The 22,532-nt window shown below is 40.8% G+C and overlaps 1 protein-coding gene across 1 annotated transcript; it reads right to left on the bottom strand.

The window, feature by feature from the left end:
- Positions 1-10,696: 10,696 nt before the first annotated feature.
- Positions 10,697-21,339, bottom strand: ccdc13 (coiled-coil domain containing 13). Its single transcript, XM_076296103.1, has 14 exons — positions 20,994-21,339; positions 20,574-20,722; positions 20,293-20,435; positions 19,596-19,709; positions 19,080-19,184; positions 18,645-18,800; positions 18,173-18,349; positions 17,575-17,781; positions 16,924-17,003; positions 16,558-16,632; positions 15,578-15,724; positions 15,309-15,469; positions 14,812-14,917; positions 10,697-10,865 (listed from the first exon to the last, which is right to left on the bottom strand). Exons 1-14 carry the CDS (start codon positions 21,194-21,196, stop codon positions 10,697-10,699), a joined length of 1,992 nt encoding a protein of 663 aa, XP_076152218.1. The 5' UTR covers positions 21,197-21,339.
- Positions 21,340-22,532: the final 1,193 nt, after the last annotated feature.

The raw sequence follows: 22,532 nt of genomic DNA, 5'->3' as shown, positions 1-22,532 counted from the left end.
AACAACATTATTGAAATATCAGGCATGCTTTTGTAAACAAGTGTATTTTGTGCCCCGGAAGGCTCACTGGGAGATTGCATGGCTCAGCAGTGTAATTATAAAATGTAGCCTGGTGGATCTTAGTGCAGTTGCTCTTATGCCAAAGTTATAACATGATCAACATTTACTTTCGTGATATTTCACTTAAGCAATAACAGAAAGGACTTACAGCAACCAACACAACCAGTAGCAAGTGAATACAGAACCAGATACCGAAAACTGTCTGGATAAAATGGACATATTAAAAAACACAATAAAACTATCCATTTATACACTGATTCTTGAACAGAATAAAATTTTATATTTTAGAAATCTTGGCTCCTGAAGTTAAGTTGAGATAACAACTAATTGCTATATAATAGTAATACACTATAAATGTATGGTTGTTAATACACATGAATCTAGAATTTAGCAAAAATACATTATTTGTTTACACATTCATTCATTCATTCATTCAACCTTTATTTATTCTCGGAGGGTCATTGACGGAAGCCCTCATTTTCAATGAAGCCGAGATTACAGAAACAATGAAGTAACAAGATGTAAAAAGAGAGAGAAAAAAAGTATAGGTCTAGGTCTATAAATAAAATAAAACAAAGTAAAATAAATAAATAACTAGATGTACCGCATAGCGGTACAACATATAACCGCCGCTCAGTCCTGTACATCCGTTCCGCGAAAATAAATCACACTTCAATTTGTCTCCATATTTTACTCCATCCCCCACTCTTGAAACTTTTGTGTATGCTTGTTTGGTGAATAGATTGTAGAACAGCCAAAGAAGATGTAGCATTGTTATAAAATCTTTAAAATCTCTAAACAATCACAAGTAGGGCAGTTCATCACAGTTCATCCATTGCAACTGGATTGATGAAAGGTCACTTACACCTGTAGGCTACATTGTATTTGGGAAAAGCAAAAAGTATCAGCATAATGTTATTTATTTATTTATTTATTTATTTATTTATTTATGAACAAAAACATCTCTGTCAGTTCCATGCCGTTTTCAACAGCTATCAAAAACAAAGGTCATTTTTGGATGGATGGATTTTTTGTGAATGTTTGTTCTTCTACATAAGATTTTAGTCATCTTTAGTTCATGTAATACTTTATTGTCAATGCACAAATTAAGTAACAGTAGTCTGAAACGTTATTGTTAATGCACAAATTAAGTAACAGTAGTCTGAAACGAAATGCTGTTTTACATCTAACCAGTGGTGCAAATAACTGACATGTCCAAATGGGCCTTGATGAAATGCGTCGCTAGACTGTTCATACACATTTTAACGGGCCAAAGTTGAAGAGCTGTTGTCCGTTATTGTTCGTGCAAATATAGGCTGATTCATGTTCCCTTGCATTGTGTAACTGAGGTCCATGGCTAGTCTGGCTTTCACCAGACCAAGCTCAATCTTTTAAGAAATCAAAAAATAAATAGCGGGCAGATCAGGCTGGGTTCACCCAGCCTAGTCCATAGGCACCCGATATTGTTTAATTTTCCGATTGAGATATCCACGCTCTGGCTATTCTAAATGCAAAAATGCATCAGGGAGTTATGACAAAACTGTAACTAACAAACTAGATCCTAATAGAAAGCTGTTAGCTTCCCTAAGCTACAGGTAGGCTTATAAGGTAGGCCTATTTACAACATAAATTGTCAATAGGCTATGCTGGCAACACAAATTGTCAATAGGCTATGCTGGCGACACAAATAAAATCTCCTTTGGAAACCAATGGCTTACGCCTTACAGTATCAAGCGGACTTAAACTGCCATATCGTGGCGAAAAGTTGGAATAAAATTCACGCAGCTCCATGAGTTAAGGAAAGCGCGAATGAAGTAGCCACTTCTAAATGGGACCCACTACACAGTAGCTTAAGGTGTGTTGCTAAAGCAGCCATAATGAAATGAAGGTGTCATTGTTTGGATACTTCACACACACGTGCTTTTTAATTTCACAGACTACAACTACCAAGCTGGAATCAAAGCACATCGATTCCCCTCTCATACCCTGCACGCACTTAAAACAAAATAAACAGGCGTCTCAGTCTCACGCATGTACTGTATAGGCAAAACTGTATCAGACCGGTGTAACGTTGGTAAATCTTCCATTGCACAGAATGATTTTTGTAGCACGTGCAACAAATGACAGTCGAAAGATACAATTACAGTGCTGCTATCAATTTGCTTGGTATAACCGCATTTATTGTTTTCTACAAATGCAATCAATCAAATTGGCCTCCATCACTCAACCAACGCTAACGGTAACATTACCTAGGTCCTTATTGATATTATAAGATTAACGTACCTGCAGTAAAAACCAAGCATGTCCGATAAACATCCTCAGATTTATTTCGGTTTCAAGAAGAAATGGGAATTACATTTCATGTGAACATCATCCTATCCTTATTAGACGTTCTCTGCGGTATACTACAGTCCTTTTAGGAAGCGTCCATTGTTTTTCCAACCCACTTTTAACTTCCAACAAAATTACGTCTCACTGCAACGATGCGCCATCTAGTGGACAAACAACTACTTATCGCCAATACTGGAAATGCAGCCATGATGATGATGATGAATATTTATTTTGGCTTTTTTTTAATCCTACTGAATTTGTAATTATGTATCGGCCGTTCTAATACCGATAGTATGTGGGTGCCTGTGTGTGTGTGCATGTGTATATGTGTGCACCGCCATCTACAGGCCAATGAGTGTACAGTCACTAAATGTACACATAACCTAATTTTTTTTAGACCCCCCCCATGGATGAAATTCTACGAAACGTGGCATACCCCCAAAGAATGCCAGGTCAATCATACACATAAAATTTGGTGCAGATCTGAACATCTTAACTGAAGATAGGGGCGATTAAAGCAGAATAATATTGCATTTTCATTTTTTACCGGGGGGGTGCAAATCACAAATCACTGGAGTGGCCCATGGGGACAAAACAAATTTTTTCCGTAAAACTCTAGTGGGGCTACATACCCACCAAATTTCATGTGCCCCGGTGTTTCGGTGCCCCGGGTATCATTGACCAAAATTTCAGGAAGTAGATGACGGGAAAAAAAAAAAAAAAAGAAAAAAAAAAAACTTTGACAATCCCTATATGACCGCTTCGCTAGCGGCGGTCATATTAAGATAACATACATTACATTATAGAGAAGGAAGGGGAAAAATACATAAAATGTACAATCCAAAGCGCTCCACACACAAGACATTGACACATAAAGACAAACAATGCTGGACATCATAGTGGACTTGTGTTCAAACACGGTGTTGGTCTAATTTAGACATCCAAATGACACTGGGAAGCAAAGATGGATTCAAAAACATTTATTCAGCGTGACAACTGTTTGCTCAATCAACCGCAAGAGGAAACTGGACTCCTCTTGAATGGATTTACCGTGTGTGCGCCAAATGGCTGCTGGTAGAAGTGCCATGCCACTGCCCCCTCCCTATACCCTCTCCGTCTCGTCACTTTGCGCTCTACACCGAGCCATTCCACATGGTCACCAGCCCTTGACATGTTAAACACAAGATGCTTTTTGAGTTCCTGGCGCATAAAGGCCTATTTTCCATCATATCCAAGACATCTTTGTGACATTTTTGTCTTGTGGTACTTTTCGCTCACCGGAGCCTAGGGGCTTGCCAGTGTCCCCCCAGGGGTTCTGGGAAGGAGAAATACTGCCGTATTTCAGGCTCTACACAGTGCCTCAGCCACAGGCTCAAATTAAGCGCAGTGGAGCAGCGCGGGAAGGGCGGAGTGGCGACTGCTGAAAGCCCCCGCTGCCAAGTCGGAAGAACATTTCTTGTGTACGCGAGTATGAAAGAAGCGACCGATCCAGCTAGGCAGCGCGCGCAGGGGAACCCGGCTCCAGGCAGCTGGGGTGGCTCTGCTCATGTACTGGGTACATTTGCCAGAGGCTCAGGGGGGGAGGTATGCGGGCGCCGAGTACAGAATTCTTTAGTTTTGCTGCATTTTAGGTCCACAGATAACCTGCTCTACAGCTGGTTCACAAGTCAGTGATGATTTCATCTCATCACTAGAGATTCAATGTGTATATACCTGCATGTGACAGTTTTTGAAAGGTGGTGGTGTGGGACTTGCTCTCATGTTATTACATGGCAGACTGTGCCAATATTTACCTTTGGACTGAATGAAATAGGTCTCACTGGTCGATTATGTCCATTTTAGAGCTGGTGTTTACAATAAAAACATTCATTTATTTACCACTCGGGTAGTTTCACAATCAGGGTCAGCGCTTTGTTTCTAAAATAAAATGTTCTTGAAATATCCCTTTTTTTGTTTTTGTTTAATCAACATCAGTTGCAGGAGTAAATAAATTCATGGCAACTGGTCATTGACAATTTTTAGATATGTTTACTTCCAATGGTTGGCTATATATGTTGGAGTATACATCTAAAACAGATGTAGTTTTTCGGTTAAGGTTAATACAAACTAGATGTACCGCAAAGCAGTACAAAATATGACCGCCGCTCAGTCCTGCACATTCCCTCTGCAAAAATAAATCACGCTTGTCAATTTGTCTCCATCTCATACTCCATCCCCAACTTTTGTGTATGTAAATGAGTGTGTGCATGTGTGTGTTTGCTTTTGTGTATATGTGTGTTTCTCTGCATATGGAACAATGGGCTACATGCCCAACAAGTTTCGTGCATCCCGGTCTTTCAGTGTCCCGGGAATCGTTGAAACAAAATGACTGAAGAAAAAAAAAATACGGAAGAAAAAAAACTCTTCGCTTCGCTGTGGTCATAATAAGTAGAAGGATGACTTAACATCATGTTGGTTGCATCATCATATTCTGTACTTTTTATTTATTTATATGTGTTGTCATATGATCTTTTCAAGTGGTGTTTTCAAATAAAACATACATTTGAGGATGAAAATGACTGACAACAAATGTTATCAACAAACTGTATTTTCACACTTTTATCCCAATTGTGTGCTGGTAAATTTAGACATTAACACTAACATACAACTAGATGTACCGCAGAGCAAAATACACAAATATATACAAAATATGGCCGCTGCCCAGTCCTGTACATTCTCTCTGCAAAAATAAATCATGCGTGTCAATTTGTCTCCATTGTCTACTCCATCCTAGCCTGGCTAACGCCAGACCTCTTCTCATTGAGATGGGGTCTGGGAACTACACATTCATTTTCTCGTTTTTGAGACGTGGTTTACGAATGCCCAGAGCCGTTTATTGGGCGCTACGAATGTCTATCAAATGCATCTGGACTGTAGATAGCTCATAGCCGCTTCGGTGTGTCACATAGATGTCATAATCGTCTTGCTGTCCCCACTTCGTTCTGTGATTGGTTCCTTCGTTAAGGTGGAAATCGGGTTCATGGATTCCAGGCTGCCTAGCAGCGTGAATAAAATCGCACACAAGGCAGCATGGGGAAACCCAGGCTAACTCCATCCCCTACTATTGCAATTTTTGTGTATGCTTGTCTGTGCGTGACTGTGTGTGTGTATACTTGCGTGTGTGCCTGTGTGTATGTGTGCGTGCGTGTGTGTGCGTGCCTGTATGTATGTGTGTTTATATGTGTGTGTGTGTGTGCGTGCGTGCCTGTATGTATGTGTGTTTGTGTGTGTGTGTGCATGCTTGTGTGTCTGTGTGTGTGAATGTGTGTGCCTGTGTGTGAAAAAAATCTCCTGTCAATAGCTAGATGCTTTCGAATTTAACATGGTTGAAACTCTTGCAGTAGAAGTTTGCTTTACATGTGAATGCTATACACTCGATTGCTTTTACCTGCTTAAGTAAACTAGAACCCACTTGGTCTTCATGACTACTTTCTTTGCACAGCAGAAGTCATCTCTTGCGAATGTGTTCACACATTTTCATTTTCACACCCTTTTGCAAAACAGTTAACACAGGTGTCATTCAAAAGCCCCAAACTCTATTGGTTTTCCCGTGCTAAACAAAAGGAAAACATCTTTTCACAGGTGGTATAGATTCCTTGCATAAGTCTGAATCTCTGATACACCTGTGTAAAACTCCTTTGCACAATTCTTCAATCAGCAATCATTCATTATACATAAGAGATGTCTGTTCTGTGTTGCTATTTGCATGTATGGATCTAATGCGCATTTAGACAAAGTACTGTATTGCCTATTTGGTGGAGAAAACAGTACAAAAGGTGTTTACTGTAGGTCTATTTCGATGAAAAAGTTGTAGTTCAATACAATTTACTGTATCTTGCTAGGTATTTACTGTATGTCTTACATGTCGATGGCAGTTACTGTACATCTTGGGAGGAATGAATAAATTATTTTTTTATTCAGTACATTTAGTCTTTTCACAGTTTTTTTCTGATACCAGAAAAATGAGAAAGTAATGGAACAGACATAGCAAAAATGCTCATTTTGAGAACTAGATTTTGCATTTTGTTGTCCAGTGTGTAATGATTGATTAAAGTGTTTTTTAATTGCCAACAACTTGTAGTTAGTGGGGTACGAATTGTATTTCCGTAGGATTTTTTTGCTAAAATTGATTTTTTTGTTTTATTTGCTTTATTTGGGGTCCTACTGTTGAAAAATGACGGGGTGCAAATTTTCTGACCCCGTTTTGCCCCCCCTCTGGGGGGCGCTTTCTCACCTTGGCCAGGATACTGACCACACACGACATCTACTAATAATGATCACATTTTCACAATCTTGGTGTCAATTTAGGGGTTATTGAGGATGCTGAGTCCATTTATGACAGTTTCATTGTGATCAGAAGTTGTTATGACTCTTTTTTTGCAGTAATAAAGGCAAATCCAATGGGGCAAAGTCGCCAAACAGTAAGTGAGCTCATATCTTGGGAACACTTTGATGTATGTTAACGAAACTTGGTCACATGACAACTGACCCCCTCCCAAGGGTACACAACAAATTTGGTGTAATTCGGCCACTGGGGGCACTATAATTAGCGAACCTGCGTTTAGGGGTTACAGTATATCATGATGACGTAGGGTTAGCAAAAAAAATCCAATGGCTAGTCATAGTCTTCATACTCATATTAAGGATCATTGCAAATTTTCCCCACTCATTATAAACAATTGGCCATTTTGGATTTTCCTTAAAGAGAAACTAAATCATCAACAGTCACAACTTTATTTGGCCCCCTCATTGCTGCTTGCCAATTTTTGTCAAAGATAACTATTTCAACACAAGATATATGTGTTTTAATTCTGTCTAATTACACAAAGCTGAGAATCACATTGCTAAGATACAGACAGAAGATACAAGAAGACAAATTTATCATATGATGCCATTTGTAATGGATGCCAGCTAAAAATCGGTATATAAAAATCGATGAAAATCAATATCGGATGAAGAAAATATGATCTTTTTTTGTAAACAACTTCAGTGTGACAAGCAGTATGACACATAAATACCCCAGAAATGTTTTGTGGGCGTCAGCAAAAAGACCTGGGTTGATGCCTACATGAAACTTGATGATGATGATCCTGTCATCAGTTGCTTTAAGAAGCTTGGTGAAGGTCCATTGCCATCTAATCTCATCAATGGTCAACTTCCCCAACAAGTCAGAGGTCTAGAGCAGTTTGTCTGCAGTGTCTATAGGTCAACTGGTCACACAACCCTACCAGAACTGAGGTGGGAGCTATTTCGGACCAGGAACTTGGAGGGAGAAATGTTACCTCCGACACGAGCTGCCTTGTTGCCTCATATCCTTTGTGCCAATTACATTGCCATGCGTGATAAATCCTACATTTCAAACTGACCAGTTCTTCCTCAGATTGAAGAAAATGGTTGGACTCTCCAAGAAGGAGTTTATGTTCCTGTGACATGTCTTACACTCCCTGCCCCTAGAACTGTGATAGAGTTGACAAAATGTGTGTGTAAAACCCAGTGCAAAACACTCAGGTGCACTTGTCACAGACATGGAATTCCCTGTACTCCTCTTTGCAAATGCTTTGCTGGTGACTATGAAAATGCGACCAAGCATACTACAAATGAGGATGATGCTGATGAATGATCGATTTATGTAGAAATGTTATTTCTAAAGTGTTTTATTTCCTGTTCATGTTTATGCAACTTTACATTAATAATTAGTTAATTTATCAATTAGTTCATCAATTAGTTCAGTACTTAGTTAATGTACACTGCTGCCATTGCAGTAGAGCTACAGTACATTTTGTATTAGTTTTATTTCAAAGATGTTAAATGATTGATTGCTTTATTAGCTATTGTAAAGGAAAATATCAGATTGTTCACCAGATTGTTAAAAAACACACAAAACAACAACAACAACAACAAAAAAAGTATCTAAACACATACTGTATCTGCTCACTGAGACCTTTAGTCTCTAACTCTTTCTAAAGGCGCTATATCTAACAAAGTTATTATTATTATAATTACTATTATTATTATTATCTAAATTACTCTTCAAGTTTATACTGTGTATTAACTTCTTGAATGCACATAACTTAGAGTGTATATAATCAATTTGACCAAAAAATATGATAAAATACCCTAGAAAAGCCTAGACCACTACCAACAAATGAGACATAACAATTTCTGATCACAATGAAACTGTCATAAATGGACTCAGCACCCTCAATAACCCCTAAATTGACACCAAGATTGTGAAAATGTGATCATTATTAGTAGATATATGTGTGCAGTCATTATCCTGGCCAAGGTGAGAAAGCGCCCCCCAGAGGAGGGGCAAAACGGGGTCAGAAAATTTGCACCCCATCATTTTTCAACAGTAGAACCCCAAATAAAGCAGATAAAACAAAAAAATCAATTTTAGCAAAAAAATCCTACGGGACCATTATTTCATGACAATTCGTACCCCACTAAGTGTTTGATGGCAAGATTTGCTTTTGCTGCATGTTTTATTTTGAGAGAGTAACAGCCTTTTGCAAGCAAAATGTGTCATTTTGTTCTTTTGTGCTTTTGTTCAGACACAGGTGTTACCCGTTTTGAGAGCCTGATTTCAGAGTTGACACAGGTATCAAAACGATCGAGAAAAACTGTAATTCACCATTAGCTAGATTAGCGTGGTTCTATACGCAGTTGTGATCTAAATGCAGTGTTTTGTAGGCTATTCAAAGCATTTCACATTCATCACTCAGTTGTGGTTTAGGCCCATGTCTTGAGTGATCGCAGTCCCTTTAAATGTCTGGGACTTTAAATTACGTTTTAACTTCATGCTGTTTTTGTTGATGGACAGCGCAGTCTTTGATTCAGTTTTCCTACCGTTTAATAAACGACACACACAATTGTGTGGTTAAAGTAAGGAATTGTTTTCACTCATTTTCTTGCAATTCCCACATAACATTAGATACTAGGCCTAGGTTACATTAAAAACATTTTTTGTCGGTTACTGTCTATGACTAGTTCATACTTCGTTACTGATAGGCGGAATAATTTTATTATGGTACGGTTCTGGATGATCACAGTCAGATGGCAGCACCAGCGTCAGCTGAACGAAAGCTTCCACACTAATCAAGTCCACAGTTGCGTGTTAAAACTTCCAGCTGAAGTAGCGGAGGTAAGATAGCGCGAACTGAGAAAGTTGCCTCCTAACGGAGTGAGTGAAGCCTATATTTTCTTAGCTGCTTAGAAAAGCTACCACTCCTTTGCTACATGATCAAATATTATCAGATATGATCAGATTTAGTGACAGAAACACCGGACATTAACCAGCAGGCCCATGAGAAACGTTGCTCTGGTTCCTCGGGTAGCCTGCGGTAGCTGACGTGAAAAAAGAGTCGCCGGAAAGCATCCCTGATTATCAGACCACCCCCCCCCCTTCCTTTAAAAAAACAAAACAAAACTCTTTGTACCCAAACTGACGTGAATAAAGCGGGAGGCGCAGAAAAACACGCTGTTTGCATCCCTGGTGTGTGTGTGAGAGAGTGTGTGTGCGAGACAGTCCTGCCTTGTAGCTCCTCTCCTCATCAGTCTCTACCAGCAACCCTGCGCTCAACACCATCATCTACAGGCGGATGGGTGTACAGCCTCTAAATGTACACATAAATTCATTTATTTAAATGTATGTGTACATTTGAAATTCCATGAAACTTGGCATACCCCCAAATGTCAGGTTAATCACATGACATTTGGTGCAGTTCAGAACATCTCAACTGAAGATACGAGCGATTAAAGCAGTATAATATTGCATTTTCTTTTCATATTTACTTCATATATATATATGTGACAAGTTCTCTCATTCTCTCTCTGTATACGTGTGTGTGTGTGTTTGTGTGTGTGGTTGTGAATGTGTACAACGCATGCTTTCAACTTGCAGTTCATTGACAATCTTATGCACCAGACTTCCAGGTTTTTGATTTTCAAAAAAGCCCATGACATTCTCTCCTGGCCTGACAGCCATGGAAGTCCCTGACATGACAGCCTGGCCCCTGCAAACTATCTCAATGACATTTCCCTCTCTGACATTTCCAGTCTAATCTTGCCTGTGTAGCAGACCCATTGTTTTTTAATCACAATCTCTGCACAGGTACAGAGAGGATGCTCATTGTGTTAATTAAGTTCATGTAATCAGGCATGAAGAGAGATACCATACATCATTACTGACACTGTCCTGTGGTGAGGCTCTGCTCTGCCTCTTCAGAGACTGCCTACCACTGGGAGGGACTGCTGCAGCATTTCGCTAGCCTTCGTGGCTTGTGTCTTGCTTGTGCTGTCGCAGGGCCTGCAGAAACACCTGCTTGACTTGGCTCATCATGTTGTTGTAGAGCTGCAGGTCGTCCTGTTTGGCCTGCAGAGTGCTCTTGAGCGTGGCTCTCAGGGACTCCATCTCCTCCAGCTGAGTGGCCAGCCTGCAGGCCCACACAAAAGCATGTCACTTACTAACTCACTCACAGCATGGCCGCAGCTCAAACATGTCCGTCTGGGTGAGGACAACTAACTGGACTCAAATGTTGGAATATACCAGATTCATCTGACCATTTCATTTTAACCTATGGTTTTACCTGGTCTGATTCTCAAGTACCTATTGCAAAGGACTTTGCCCTAAAAATAATAAAAATAATAATACTGGTAATAATGATAAAAAAAAGGGAATTTCACAAGCATTTCTGAAAAATTTTACGACTGATAAAAGTCTGTGTGCAAACGTGATTGACACAACATGAGATTGTATTCATTTTGCATTCATTGTCCAACAATTTTGCATTGAATATAGGGTCTCAGAGTGCAAATACGTTAAGCCTCGTATAAATACACCCAATATTAGTTACAATCTTTAAATAAATGTGTGTTCGCTGTTTATGTTGCGTTGTTTTTAACACATCTCTATGCCCAGAAAAGGACAACACAGTTTGTGTTGTTTCCAACACATTCGTTTTAAGAGTGTGTGTAATGAAAAATGGTTTTGGATTTCCCCAACCCTTCCTTGATTGATCTCCAGTGAAAGATCTCCAGATCTACATCTTAACTATATTTTGGTTGCAGCAATGCCTTATTGGAGTCTATGATTTTCTTGGCAGTTAATGCGCATCTCAAATATATATTTTCTGTCGTGGGTATTTTGGAATATCAGTTCTACCTGTATGTTCTAACAGATGTATAGGCTTCACAGACTTCAGAAGGCACTTTCGATCATTTGGTTGCTCTGGTAATCTTCCGCGTACTTACACTGCAATCACTTTAATTAGGTGTTATCCACAGGGTTTACAACTTATTATGACCGCCGCGCAGCGAAGCGGCGGTCATATAGGTTTAGTCAGATTTTTTTTTTTCTTTTTCTCATGCCCAAATTTCCGTCAATGATTCCCGGGACACTGAAAGACCGGGGTACACGAAACTTGGTGGGCATGTAACCCCACATGGATAGCATGGAACGATCGTTTTTCGTTTTGATCTGTAGCCCCCCCGCTGGACTGGACCCCCCGAAAGGAGGGTAGGGCAGACACAGTTTTCTGTGAATATCTCGAGAACCGTAGGGTTTAGGAGGACCATTTTTTTTTTGTATGTTGATCTCAAGGGGCCATGTCAACCCATTACATAACCACTCATTTCATGTATAGCGCCACCTAGTTAAACACAAAAAAGTAAAAATGAGGTGTTGTAATCGCAGGTATCTGTGAGCTAACATAGTCAAAACTGCACGAAATTGGAAGTGTAGGATCATTATGACACCCTCTGTATGCACGCCAAGTTTTGTGGAATTCCGTTCATGGGGGGCCACACAATAAATTCATTTATGTTACTATACACCAACTGGCCTGTAGGTGGCCGGAGACAGTTATCCGTGAATATCTCGAGAACCGTAGGGCCTAGGAGGTCCACCTTTTTTATGTATGTTGGTCTTAAGGGAGTATGTCAACCCATCCCATTACCACTTATTTCATGTATAGCGCCACCTAGTTAAAAATGAAAAAGCAATAAATCAGGAGTTTTCATCACAATATCTCTGGCTGACAAGGTCAAAACTGCACGAAAATAAAAGTGTAGGATCATTATGACACCCTCCGAATGCATGCCAAGTTTTGTGTACTTTCGTTCATGGGGGGCCTTACAATAAAATAATTTATGTGTACATTTAGTGACGTACAGCAACAGGGATTCCCGGGACACTGAAAGACCGGGGTACACAAAACTTGGTGGGCATGTAACCCCACATGGATAGCATGGAACCGTCGTTTTTTGTTTTGATCTGTAGCCCCCCCGCTGGACTGGACCCCCCGAAAGGAGGGTAGGGCAGACACAGTTCTCTGTGAATATCTTGAGAACTGTAGGGCCTAGGATGACCATTTTTTTCCGTATGTTTGCCTCCAGGGGTCATGTTAACCCATTTCATGTGCACACATGTGCACAAGCAGATACACACACACACACATACATTCACAGTAATCATACGTATGACACATACTCACACAGTAGACATATGTACGCTTGCATGCACAGGCACATACGCAGGCACACACACAAGCACGCACACACACACACACACACACACACATACACACACACATAACATAAACATGTACATGCACACATGCACACAATTCAAGAATTTCTCAGAATTATGAACAGGCAAGATGGAGGTGGGGTTGTATAAAATGAATTTTACATGTGAAATCTATGCACTAATCATGTTTTGGTACTTGTTGTCTAGCAGATACCAGTGAGAATTGAGTGTGGATAATGCAATTTAGTGAGACAGTTAGAATCATATAGGCCTTTCAGCATGATTTATTTTTGTGGAAAAAATGTGCTGGACTGGGCGGCGGTCATATTTTGTACCGCTCTGCGGTACATCTAGTTTATGACATGGTGGTTAGGGCTTAGAACAGGAGCATTCCCCTCTTTGGACACTAGTGCTGGGTAATCTAGAGGGTAACCTCCCTCTGTCAAACCATTCACACATTGTTGTTGTGGTATTAACTATTACCTAATAACTATGGTCTCCTCTGCAATGTAGCTTGAAAGTTATTCCTCACTGTTGTAAGCTGCTTTAGATAAAAGCGTCTGCTAAATGAATACATGTAAATGTAAATTTTGAAAGTCCACAAAGTCTAATGCTGGAATGGAGAATCGTTCCCCGCCACAGCCACATCTAACAAGAACATCTGTAGACTCATGTGTGCTAATCAAATTAAAAGACTTAGAGGAGCTATTTCATCCTAAGCCAGAGTTTTTGTAATATATTTATCCAGCTGTAAATCAAATAGTAGCAGAATGCCATTCCAGAATTGAAAGAACAGTTAATTACATGGCAAAGGTGCAACCACATCAACCACATCCCATCCCAACTAGTAAGTGACAGCCTGCAGACAGCAACAGCTACAAAACAACATGGTCATTTCCAGGAGTGAGTAGCACTGGTTATAATGAAATCTAGATTCAATTGGAGTTACCCATGATACCAACTAATCCTGCTCCAAAATGCTCAGTGCAGAAAATACATATTTTAGATGCATATTTACTGGCAAAACAAAATCATAAATATTCCAATCTCCATACTCCATTTCCCTAAACTAGGGGTTCCCAAACTTTTCCACGACAAGGCCCCCCAAATACCACTAGGTTCTGGCCAAGGACCCCCTTGATGTGTTATTAAACCCATCAACAATACTACGGCAAATGTAAAAATACATTAAGCTAATCCTAATAATTATTTTAGCCACAAGCACTTCGCGATGGAGCACACAGTGTGTAAACATTGCATTTGGGGCTTTCTGCTATATGAGAGCTATCACTTTACTATTATTCCCAGTCATTATCATGAAAAATATAATGTTCAGATATGCGACAAATTATTCTAATGGCATTGTATAACAACCCTCATAGTAAAAGGTATATTTTAAATTTTTCAAATGTATTTATTTGTTTCTTTTATTTTTCCTTCCAACTTGCTGAGGCCCCCCTGGCACCCGCTCGCGGCCCCCCAGGGGGCCCCGGCCCCCACTTTGAAAACCACTGCCCTAAACTAAAGAACCCCTTACTGAAGAATTTCTAATGTTACAGTAGCTTTCTCAAGCTCTTCTCACAGTAATTTTAAAAAGCATGGATAAAAAGCCCACTTCACTTAAAGTTCCACTTCCAGTTCACTTAAAGTCTGTAAATCTGCAAATAAATGTAAAACATAGCAGAGATACTAAATTGACCAGGATTAAAAGCTCATTCTTCCATGTGAATCATAAACGCACTCAATGTATTTCTTTCTTTCCAACATTCAGCCAGGCTGACATCCAGTCATTGTTTTTTTCAGCCTGCGGTTCCAACAGACATGTGTAATTAAAGACAGCTAGGGTGACGTACTGTATGGTTAGCTCATTGACTTGGACCTCCTGGCTGAAGTTTGCAGCACTTCTGGGGGAGTGGTTGTCTTGTCTGTCTGGTAGGCCTATACTGCTTGAGGAAAGACCTGGGTCAAGACAAGGACATCAGACACATTTTCATTATAAAACTCTTGTATGAGTTGAAATAAAGTAATTGAATAGTAATACAAGCTTTATTAACTGGTATACACATCTATGTGGGAGACAACATAAAAGGGAGGATATACAAATTATTATTTGAGATGAGTGTACAGGATATCAGTGGCATTACAAAAGAGCAGAAACTCAATTTATGACATAAGAACATAAAAGGCAAATTACATCACGGTGGATTCCATGGTATAGCTCTAACAAGGCCGAATGAACCCACCCACCCAGACACACAGACACACATCTACATACAAACACACACACACAAACACACATTCTGCAGCACAGCCTTGACAGAACTCCTCCAGTCCCAGTGCCATCACTCACTGTTGCGGCCCTTGCTGGGGGTCTTGTGCTGGCTGGCGGCGCTTCTCCCCAGATCAAGGAGCCGGCTCTTCTCCAGCTGCTGCTCCAGGAGCACGGCCCGCCGGCGCTCCTCACGGAGCTTCTGCTCCACCTCCGCACACCTCTGCGTCACCTCCTCCTCTCTGGCACCGTAGAGAGAGAGAGAGAGAGAGAGAGAGCTGAGCCCCTGCCCACACATCGCTGCCATGCAGTTTCACTATCTCCTCATGTGCCACCCACGGCGTTCCTACCTGTTCTGCTGCACCTTGGCGAGCTCCAAAAGCCTGTCTCTTTCCACACCAGCCGCTTGGCTGAGTGCCTTGTATTCTGTACACTGGGCCTGTAAGGATCTGATCCTGGAAGAGCAGTCAGGACAGTGGTTGGGAGCTTGTGATTCTCTTAGGAAAAAGAAAATCAAATGAACGCAGAATGACATTAGAGTGTGGAACTAAAGTCATTTAAAGCCAACACAAGTCAATGTCAATGCCAATGTCACCTACTGATCCTGACTGAGCTTCTGCTTAATTGCTTGAGTTTTGTTCCTTGGCCTTATGTGACTGCTGTGACTGACTCCTCCAAAGAGAAGCCCTGCAGGACACTGAAGTCTCCTTCCTGTCAGCTCTGCTCAGTGTCATGGTCGTCTCGACTTGATCTTAGTCTGTCCTTTACTGGACATTGGCGATTTATTTGACAGCAAGACTTGTATTGTAGAGCACTACTGCAAAACACGATTCTGCGTTTGAAACCTTAGGGACTGTATGATGTGGCTATTCATTCTCGAAGATTGTCGATGATGCAGTAGTTGCTTTCAGTTCTGAAACTTTGTTCTGCTCTCAGAGTTCTCAAAATAGCATGGCATATCAACTTCTTTGTTGTTGCAGGGAAATTAAAAATGAGCAAAATAGTGCAAATTAAAAATAAAGAGTTATCAAAGTCTGTCAGAAAAGGTTTTTCATCATTTTTGTATGACCTGAGGCCCCTGAACAGCATTTATTTGAAACATGGTGCTTGCTGGACGATTAGAGTAATAGTGGAGCCAATGGATATTATTGAAATGAAATGTCGATTAATATGAAAACTGTCTGTGTCTATGAATGTGAATGAACAAAATACAGAGCCTGTCATACGCTTTTACTATTACCATTAACATTGTACCATTTGCTTGATGAGTGACACTTCACTTGCATGGCATACAAAGTGTGGAAGGGAATAACTGCACATTGTCACTAACCTCATGTCAGCACTGCCACCTATTGGTAGACTAGCAGCAGATTCAACCAGTTTATGCCCAAGTGTGGAGAAAGAGCTGCAGAAGTACAAACATTAGGGGAAAAGGCTACTTTAAACACGGAATCTGAAACACCATGTCATTGATGCAACTCTATTTTCCAGGCTTTTAAACACAATTTCAGCTGATCTGTACTACTGATGTTAGTGCCGTAGAGACTGAACAACCTTATCTCAATCACACCTATAAACTCACACTTTTTACACTCTTGACAACTGAGGAGGTAAGATAGTTTGAAGCACTTTCAAACCTGCTGTCAAGGTCTGTGTAACAACAACTTGTACTTCTCAAGTGAATCCACTCACATACCGTGCTGACGTTGATCTGTGAACACCCTCTCCTCTTGATGAAACAGCAGCCTTTAGCTCTGAATTCACGTCTCCTTTCTGCTACACAATGAGGAAAAAAGGCTTTTAGCTGTTGTCACTGTCTCTGCTAGGTGTAGGACAAAATATTGATTTTGCAATATATTGAATAACTTCTTTCTGCGATACATTGGCGCTAAATATAGATATTTTTTACTACCATTTTGACTTACCATTCATTCTGCCACTTTGTTATTAATGAGGATACTCCTCTATACAGTTACCCTGTCAATTTTTGAATACATCATTCCATCTTTTGCCCTCTTCTTCCTCATTTACACAGATATTGTGATATATCATAAATCTTTTGGAATGCCTTGTAAAATTGCTGATAATATCATTATTGTTTGTGTTTCAGTATAGATTGACAAAATTACACTGTGATTCCTACCCCTAGTATCTGCTGTTTCATGCCCACCAAACAAATAAATAATGATAATAATAATAATATCACAAATCTGTGATGACATGAACATGATATTGTCTCAATTGTATGGTCAGTATGGAGGAAAAAACATTGCGATGGTTATTTATGGCTAGTATTGGAGTGGGGGGGTCCGGGAGTATGGAAGATCTGAACATGACATGCTCTCACCTTTAGGGCCAGTTTCCGGATCTCCTGCTCCAGCTCCTTGACTTTGGTCTCCCTCTCAGCGACCATATGCTGCAGCTGCTGCACCAGGGAGCCGTGTCTCTGGGCCTCAGTGTGCAGCTGCTTCCCCAGGCTCTGCTGGGCCTCCGCGTGCTGCTCGTCCTGCTGGCTCAGGCGGCCCAGCACCGCTTGCAGATGTGCCTGCTGCTTCTGTCAGGGGGGAGATAGGGAGATAGAGAGAAAGAGAGGGAAAGAGGGAGAGAGAGAGAGAGAGAGAGAGAGAGAGACAGAGGGAGGGGGATCTTAATCAAGACATATCTTCAATCACGGAGTCTAATTTAAAGTGTTTAAAGTGTGGATTTCTTCCTCTCTCAAAAAATCTGCCTTGATTGCAGGACAGTGCAATCATTTAAATGGTCCATGATCATACCGTGCAAAATGTGCTATGAATGTCTTTGATGGGTAAAATGAGAAAATATACACTTTGAGAGCCATAGGCTTTCAAAAGCATTGCTTGTCTAAACCTACACAGCACAGACGTCTGGCAGCACACATTCCACAAAATCACTACGGCGTACCAATTCTCACCATAGTTTCTTACCAATAATGCATCCACTAGTTCATCGTCGTGTTTTCCTTTTTCCACCAGGGTGGAGATCTGGTTTTTGAGTGTCTTCACCTCCACGCTGAGTACACGGTTTCTGGCTCTCGAGGCCTCCAGCTTCTTCTTCACGTCATCTTGGTCTCGGAGAAGCACTGCGTAGTCCTCAGTGATTCGCTGCCAAGACCACATGTAACAAACAGCTGAAACACATTGACCCATTTGATGGTACAACTATTTTTTGTACTTATTTAAACATTTATTTTGAGCCAAGCCAACAAATAGATCAACCACTGGATTGCTGCTCCTCAACTTGACTCTTTTACATATTTTCTTTTTGTTTCAAGCATGAGATAATAATTTGTATGGCTTCATGCTTCACCATTAAACACTGTCCAAACCTACACTCTTCCATTATAATTACCGCTCTCTTACATATTGCAAGAGAGCAAATCACAAATCACAGCTGTACCTCCAACGTTTCCTTTCTCTCTTTCTCCATGGAGCGGATGTGGCTGAAGTTTTTCTCTAGCACCCCCTGGTGGCCCCTGAGGCCCAACATCTCCTCCTCCAGGGTCAGGGTGCCCAACTGCTTCCTCAGGCCCAGTTGCTGCTCCAGATCCCGTACCTACCAGGTCAATTAGAGGAGTTACACATCTCATTTACTCCAATCACACATCTGCGGTTTGTACGCCAGTGTGGTGATGCACATTTATTGTAAGTGTGTGTGAGTGTGTGTGTGTGTGTGTGGGGGGGGGGGGGGTGGGTATAAAAGTGTATAAAAGTGTGGCAATAGAAGAAACCTGCTAGTCCATGGATCTTTCTTGTGCGTCAGTGATACAAAATACTGGAAAAAACATATACATTTGACACTGAATCCGTTAAGTACAGACTAGCACAGACTTACTTTGTTTTGCAAGGCCAGTATCTGTTGAGCACGTCCTCTCCAGCTACTTTGGCTGCTAAGCAACTGCTGGATGTTCACATCTTCACCCACCTCACTGCTTAAAACCTGTACTTCCAGGAGAGAATGACAGAAAACGCCGACCTTCACAGTTTGATGCACAGTGCATCGCACACACTTATACCTTTTTAATGCAGGTACCACTACTAGTGGTCACTACCACTAGTAGTGAGTATAATTAAAATGTAGAAAAGCATACTTCACATTACTGGCCAGGAATTATGTTCATGAATGAAAGTCTATGTATTGATACAACCTTGTACAGTACATGTGATGACTGCAACTTGCCACACAGACTGAAATTAATACAGTATTCACATCTGTATACAGTAGTGGCTCCAATACCCACTTGGCTAAAATGTGAATGGATGGAGTGGTCTGGTACAATAGCACAACTCAATTGTGTTCCAAATTAACATATAATTTAAGTTGTGACTTCAAAAGATTAAAAACACAAACCTTTTGGGCTACTTTCAGATCTTGTTTGGCAGCTTGGATCTGATTTCGATATTCAGTCATTTTCAACTGGGCAGCTGACAGCTTGTCTTGTAAAGACCTCACTATTGGGTTGGCCTATTTGGACAGAAATTTACATAAAAAGTATACAGTATATGAATAAAATTCTGGCTACACATTTATTCAGACTTTTGTTTTTCAGGCTACACATTTATTCAGCATCATTTAGTGTCAAATGCATTACCTCTTGGGCGTCCTCTGTAGTTCTTGACATATTACTTTTATTTGTCTTGATCTGAGGTACATTTACAGTTGTAGCCTGCAACTGTATGGGGGTGGGGGTTATCATGGTACTGTAAATGACTTGAGTTCTTACTAGGTATTCCTTATAACAAATTATGGAATATATAAAATGGCAGTATATTCTCGATTTTTCTCATAGATCTCCATTTCTCGAGGTCACGAGTACTGAGGATTAGGAAATAAAATCGGTGCTACCTGCTAGCTCGAGTTGCTGCAGCCAGCCAAAAATCATGCCACCCTGGCAGTTGGCTGCAGCAACTCGAACTAGGTAGCACCAATTTATTTATTTATGTCATTTATTTCGTATCGACAGTACTCGATGACCTAGAGAAACAGAGATGTAGGCTATGTAAAAAAAAGCCAGAACTCTCCTTTAAGATAAGATAACTACAGTCACCTCCTTCTCCAGCTCCTTGACTCGGTTATTGATTTGCTTTGCCTTTGCTTTTTCTCGCTCAATTTCAACTGTAAGTGCTCTGTTTTTTTTTGACAGCTCCACAATCTTGGTAGCCGCAGCATCACCAGCCAAACCAGACGTACCTGCAGGTGATGGACATTACAGACAAACCACACAACTTCATGAGGTATTTGGCAACACTAATCTAAACCTGTGATCAATTATAATAGGGCACTGTTTGTGAAAACATTGTAACCTAAAGTGCAACATGCCAATCCTACCTGCCAGTGCAAGCCTCTCTTCTTCCCTCTTTTTTCTTAGGTGCTGTATTTCAAAGTCTTTTTCATTTAATAATTTGTGTAGTCTTCCATTTTCGTCTTTGAACTCTCTCAGCTGGTTCTGCATTAGTTCATTTTCATTCTGCAGTAGTCTGTGAGAGTTTCCCAAAATGAAATTAGGCTAGTATTTACATTAAGGTATTAACCCTTAACTTCTAGTAGGCCTAGGCTATATGTTTAAACTGATTATATTTATACAAATATTAAATTAAAATTTAGACATGGACAGCAAGTCAGACATGGACATTCTAAGTCAGCTTCTTAATTTTGAGATGCGGGGCTAAAGAAAGCCTAACAAGTTAACCAAGAAAACCAAGCCTTTCGGGAGAGGTTCGAAAATTCTAAATGTACTATTTCAACAACCTTATGTCAACGTCGTTATTTTGATCCGTGCCCAGTCCTGTCAGACTTAGTTCCTCCTGGATTTGCAAAGTCTCTGCTGTTATACTGTCCGTATCCTTCCTCTTCCTCTCAAGTCTTCGCTGGAGTCGTCTCTCTTGCTGGTCCTGCAGTGCTTGGAACTGCAGCCTCAGGTGCTCCTTAATTTCATCGTGGTCACCCTCCATCGGCCGTTAACGTTACTGATCCAGCTCAATGATGTGATTAAAAAAATGAATTGAATTTTTGAGCAGGTAAGTGACACATCCCAGTGACAGACGATAAAAGTTGCTGTTGTTAAATATCCTTCAACGTGTAACGTTAGCATAACGTTACAACTTAGGTTAGCAACTGGCAAGCTACAGTGAAGATACAAAAACAATAAACGTTAACTTTAACGTTATTGCTTATAGCTAGTTCTAGACCGAGCATGACATGTACACGCTATACAAAAATGCTTTGACCTTTCCACAGAATATCCCAAAACAAACAGCTCGCAAAGTTATATTAGGATATTACCAACACACCACTTTCAGCTGGCTTTGTTTTTGACTTATCACCCCAAGAGACGTCGTATCCATGACAGCAAACTCTCACTGACAGTGTCCCCCTGCTGGAGCTTTGCAAGCCAGGCAGGCTGGAGACCTCTGTTGGACTGATCTGAAAGTCTGCCCAACACATTTGTCCGTTAATCAGGCTATATGTTTTATGAGAGTTTTAATGACATTTAAGGCGACTAGAATAAATTAATAGATAAATAAAACTGTAAGTGAACTCTAGGCCTGTGGCACTCACCCCAACCCTCTGCAAAACCATGGAGAAGTTATAGTTGCCTAGGAGTTACTCCTAGGCAACTATAACTTCTCCATGATTTTGCAAGTGAGCAAGAGATTGGACCTGCTCCAGTCAACAGAACACATGGTATGGATCTAACAAGGATTTTTTAAAGGATAGACCACAGCATGTCATAGTAAAATGTAATGTTTTAAATCCAACATTATAGTAACTGAGATGAGATCCCACAGGGCTGCTTGTCACCTGGCTCTCCTCTTCTCCCTATATGCAGAAATGAAATCACCTGCAAGAACTATCACTTTTTTAAATGTACTTATGACATGACATCAGTACCCTACCTGATAGACAAGCACTCCCTGAGGTGTGAATGATGCCATGGGGGCAGCCGTGGCCTACTGGTTAGCGCTTTGCTAACCGGAGGGTTGCCCCGGTTCGAACCCCGACCAGTAGGCACGGCTGAAGTGCCCTTGAGCAAGGCACCTAACCCCTCACTGTTCCCCGAGCGCTGCTGTTGTTGCAGGCAGCTCACTGCTCCGGGATTAGTGTGTGCTTCCCCTCACTGTGTGTTCACTGTGTGCTGAGTGTGTTTCACTAATTCACAAATTGGGATAAATGCAGAGACCAAATTTCCCTCACGGGATCAAAAGAGTATATACTTATAATACTAACCAAATATAAAATAGGGTAGGCCATGGGGGCAGCCGTGGCCTACTGTGTAGGGCTTCGGGC

This window comes from Alosa pseudoharengus, unplaced genomic scaffold (assembly GCF_046254945.1).
Source record: "Alosa pseudoharengus isolate Yale_2024_CS ecotype anadromous, Long Island Sound unplaced genomic scaffold, YU_APseudo_1.1 YU_APseudo_1.1_scf_2, whole genome shotgun sequence".
NCBI classification, from domain to species: Eukaryota; Metazoa; Chordata; class Actinopteri; order Clupeiformes; family Clupeidae; genus Alosa; species Alosa pseudoharengus.
Note: the sequence above shows the minus strand (reverse complement) of the source record. Positions and strands in the feature narration are given on the sequence as shown.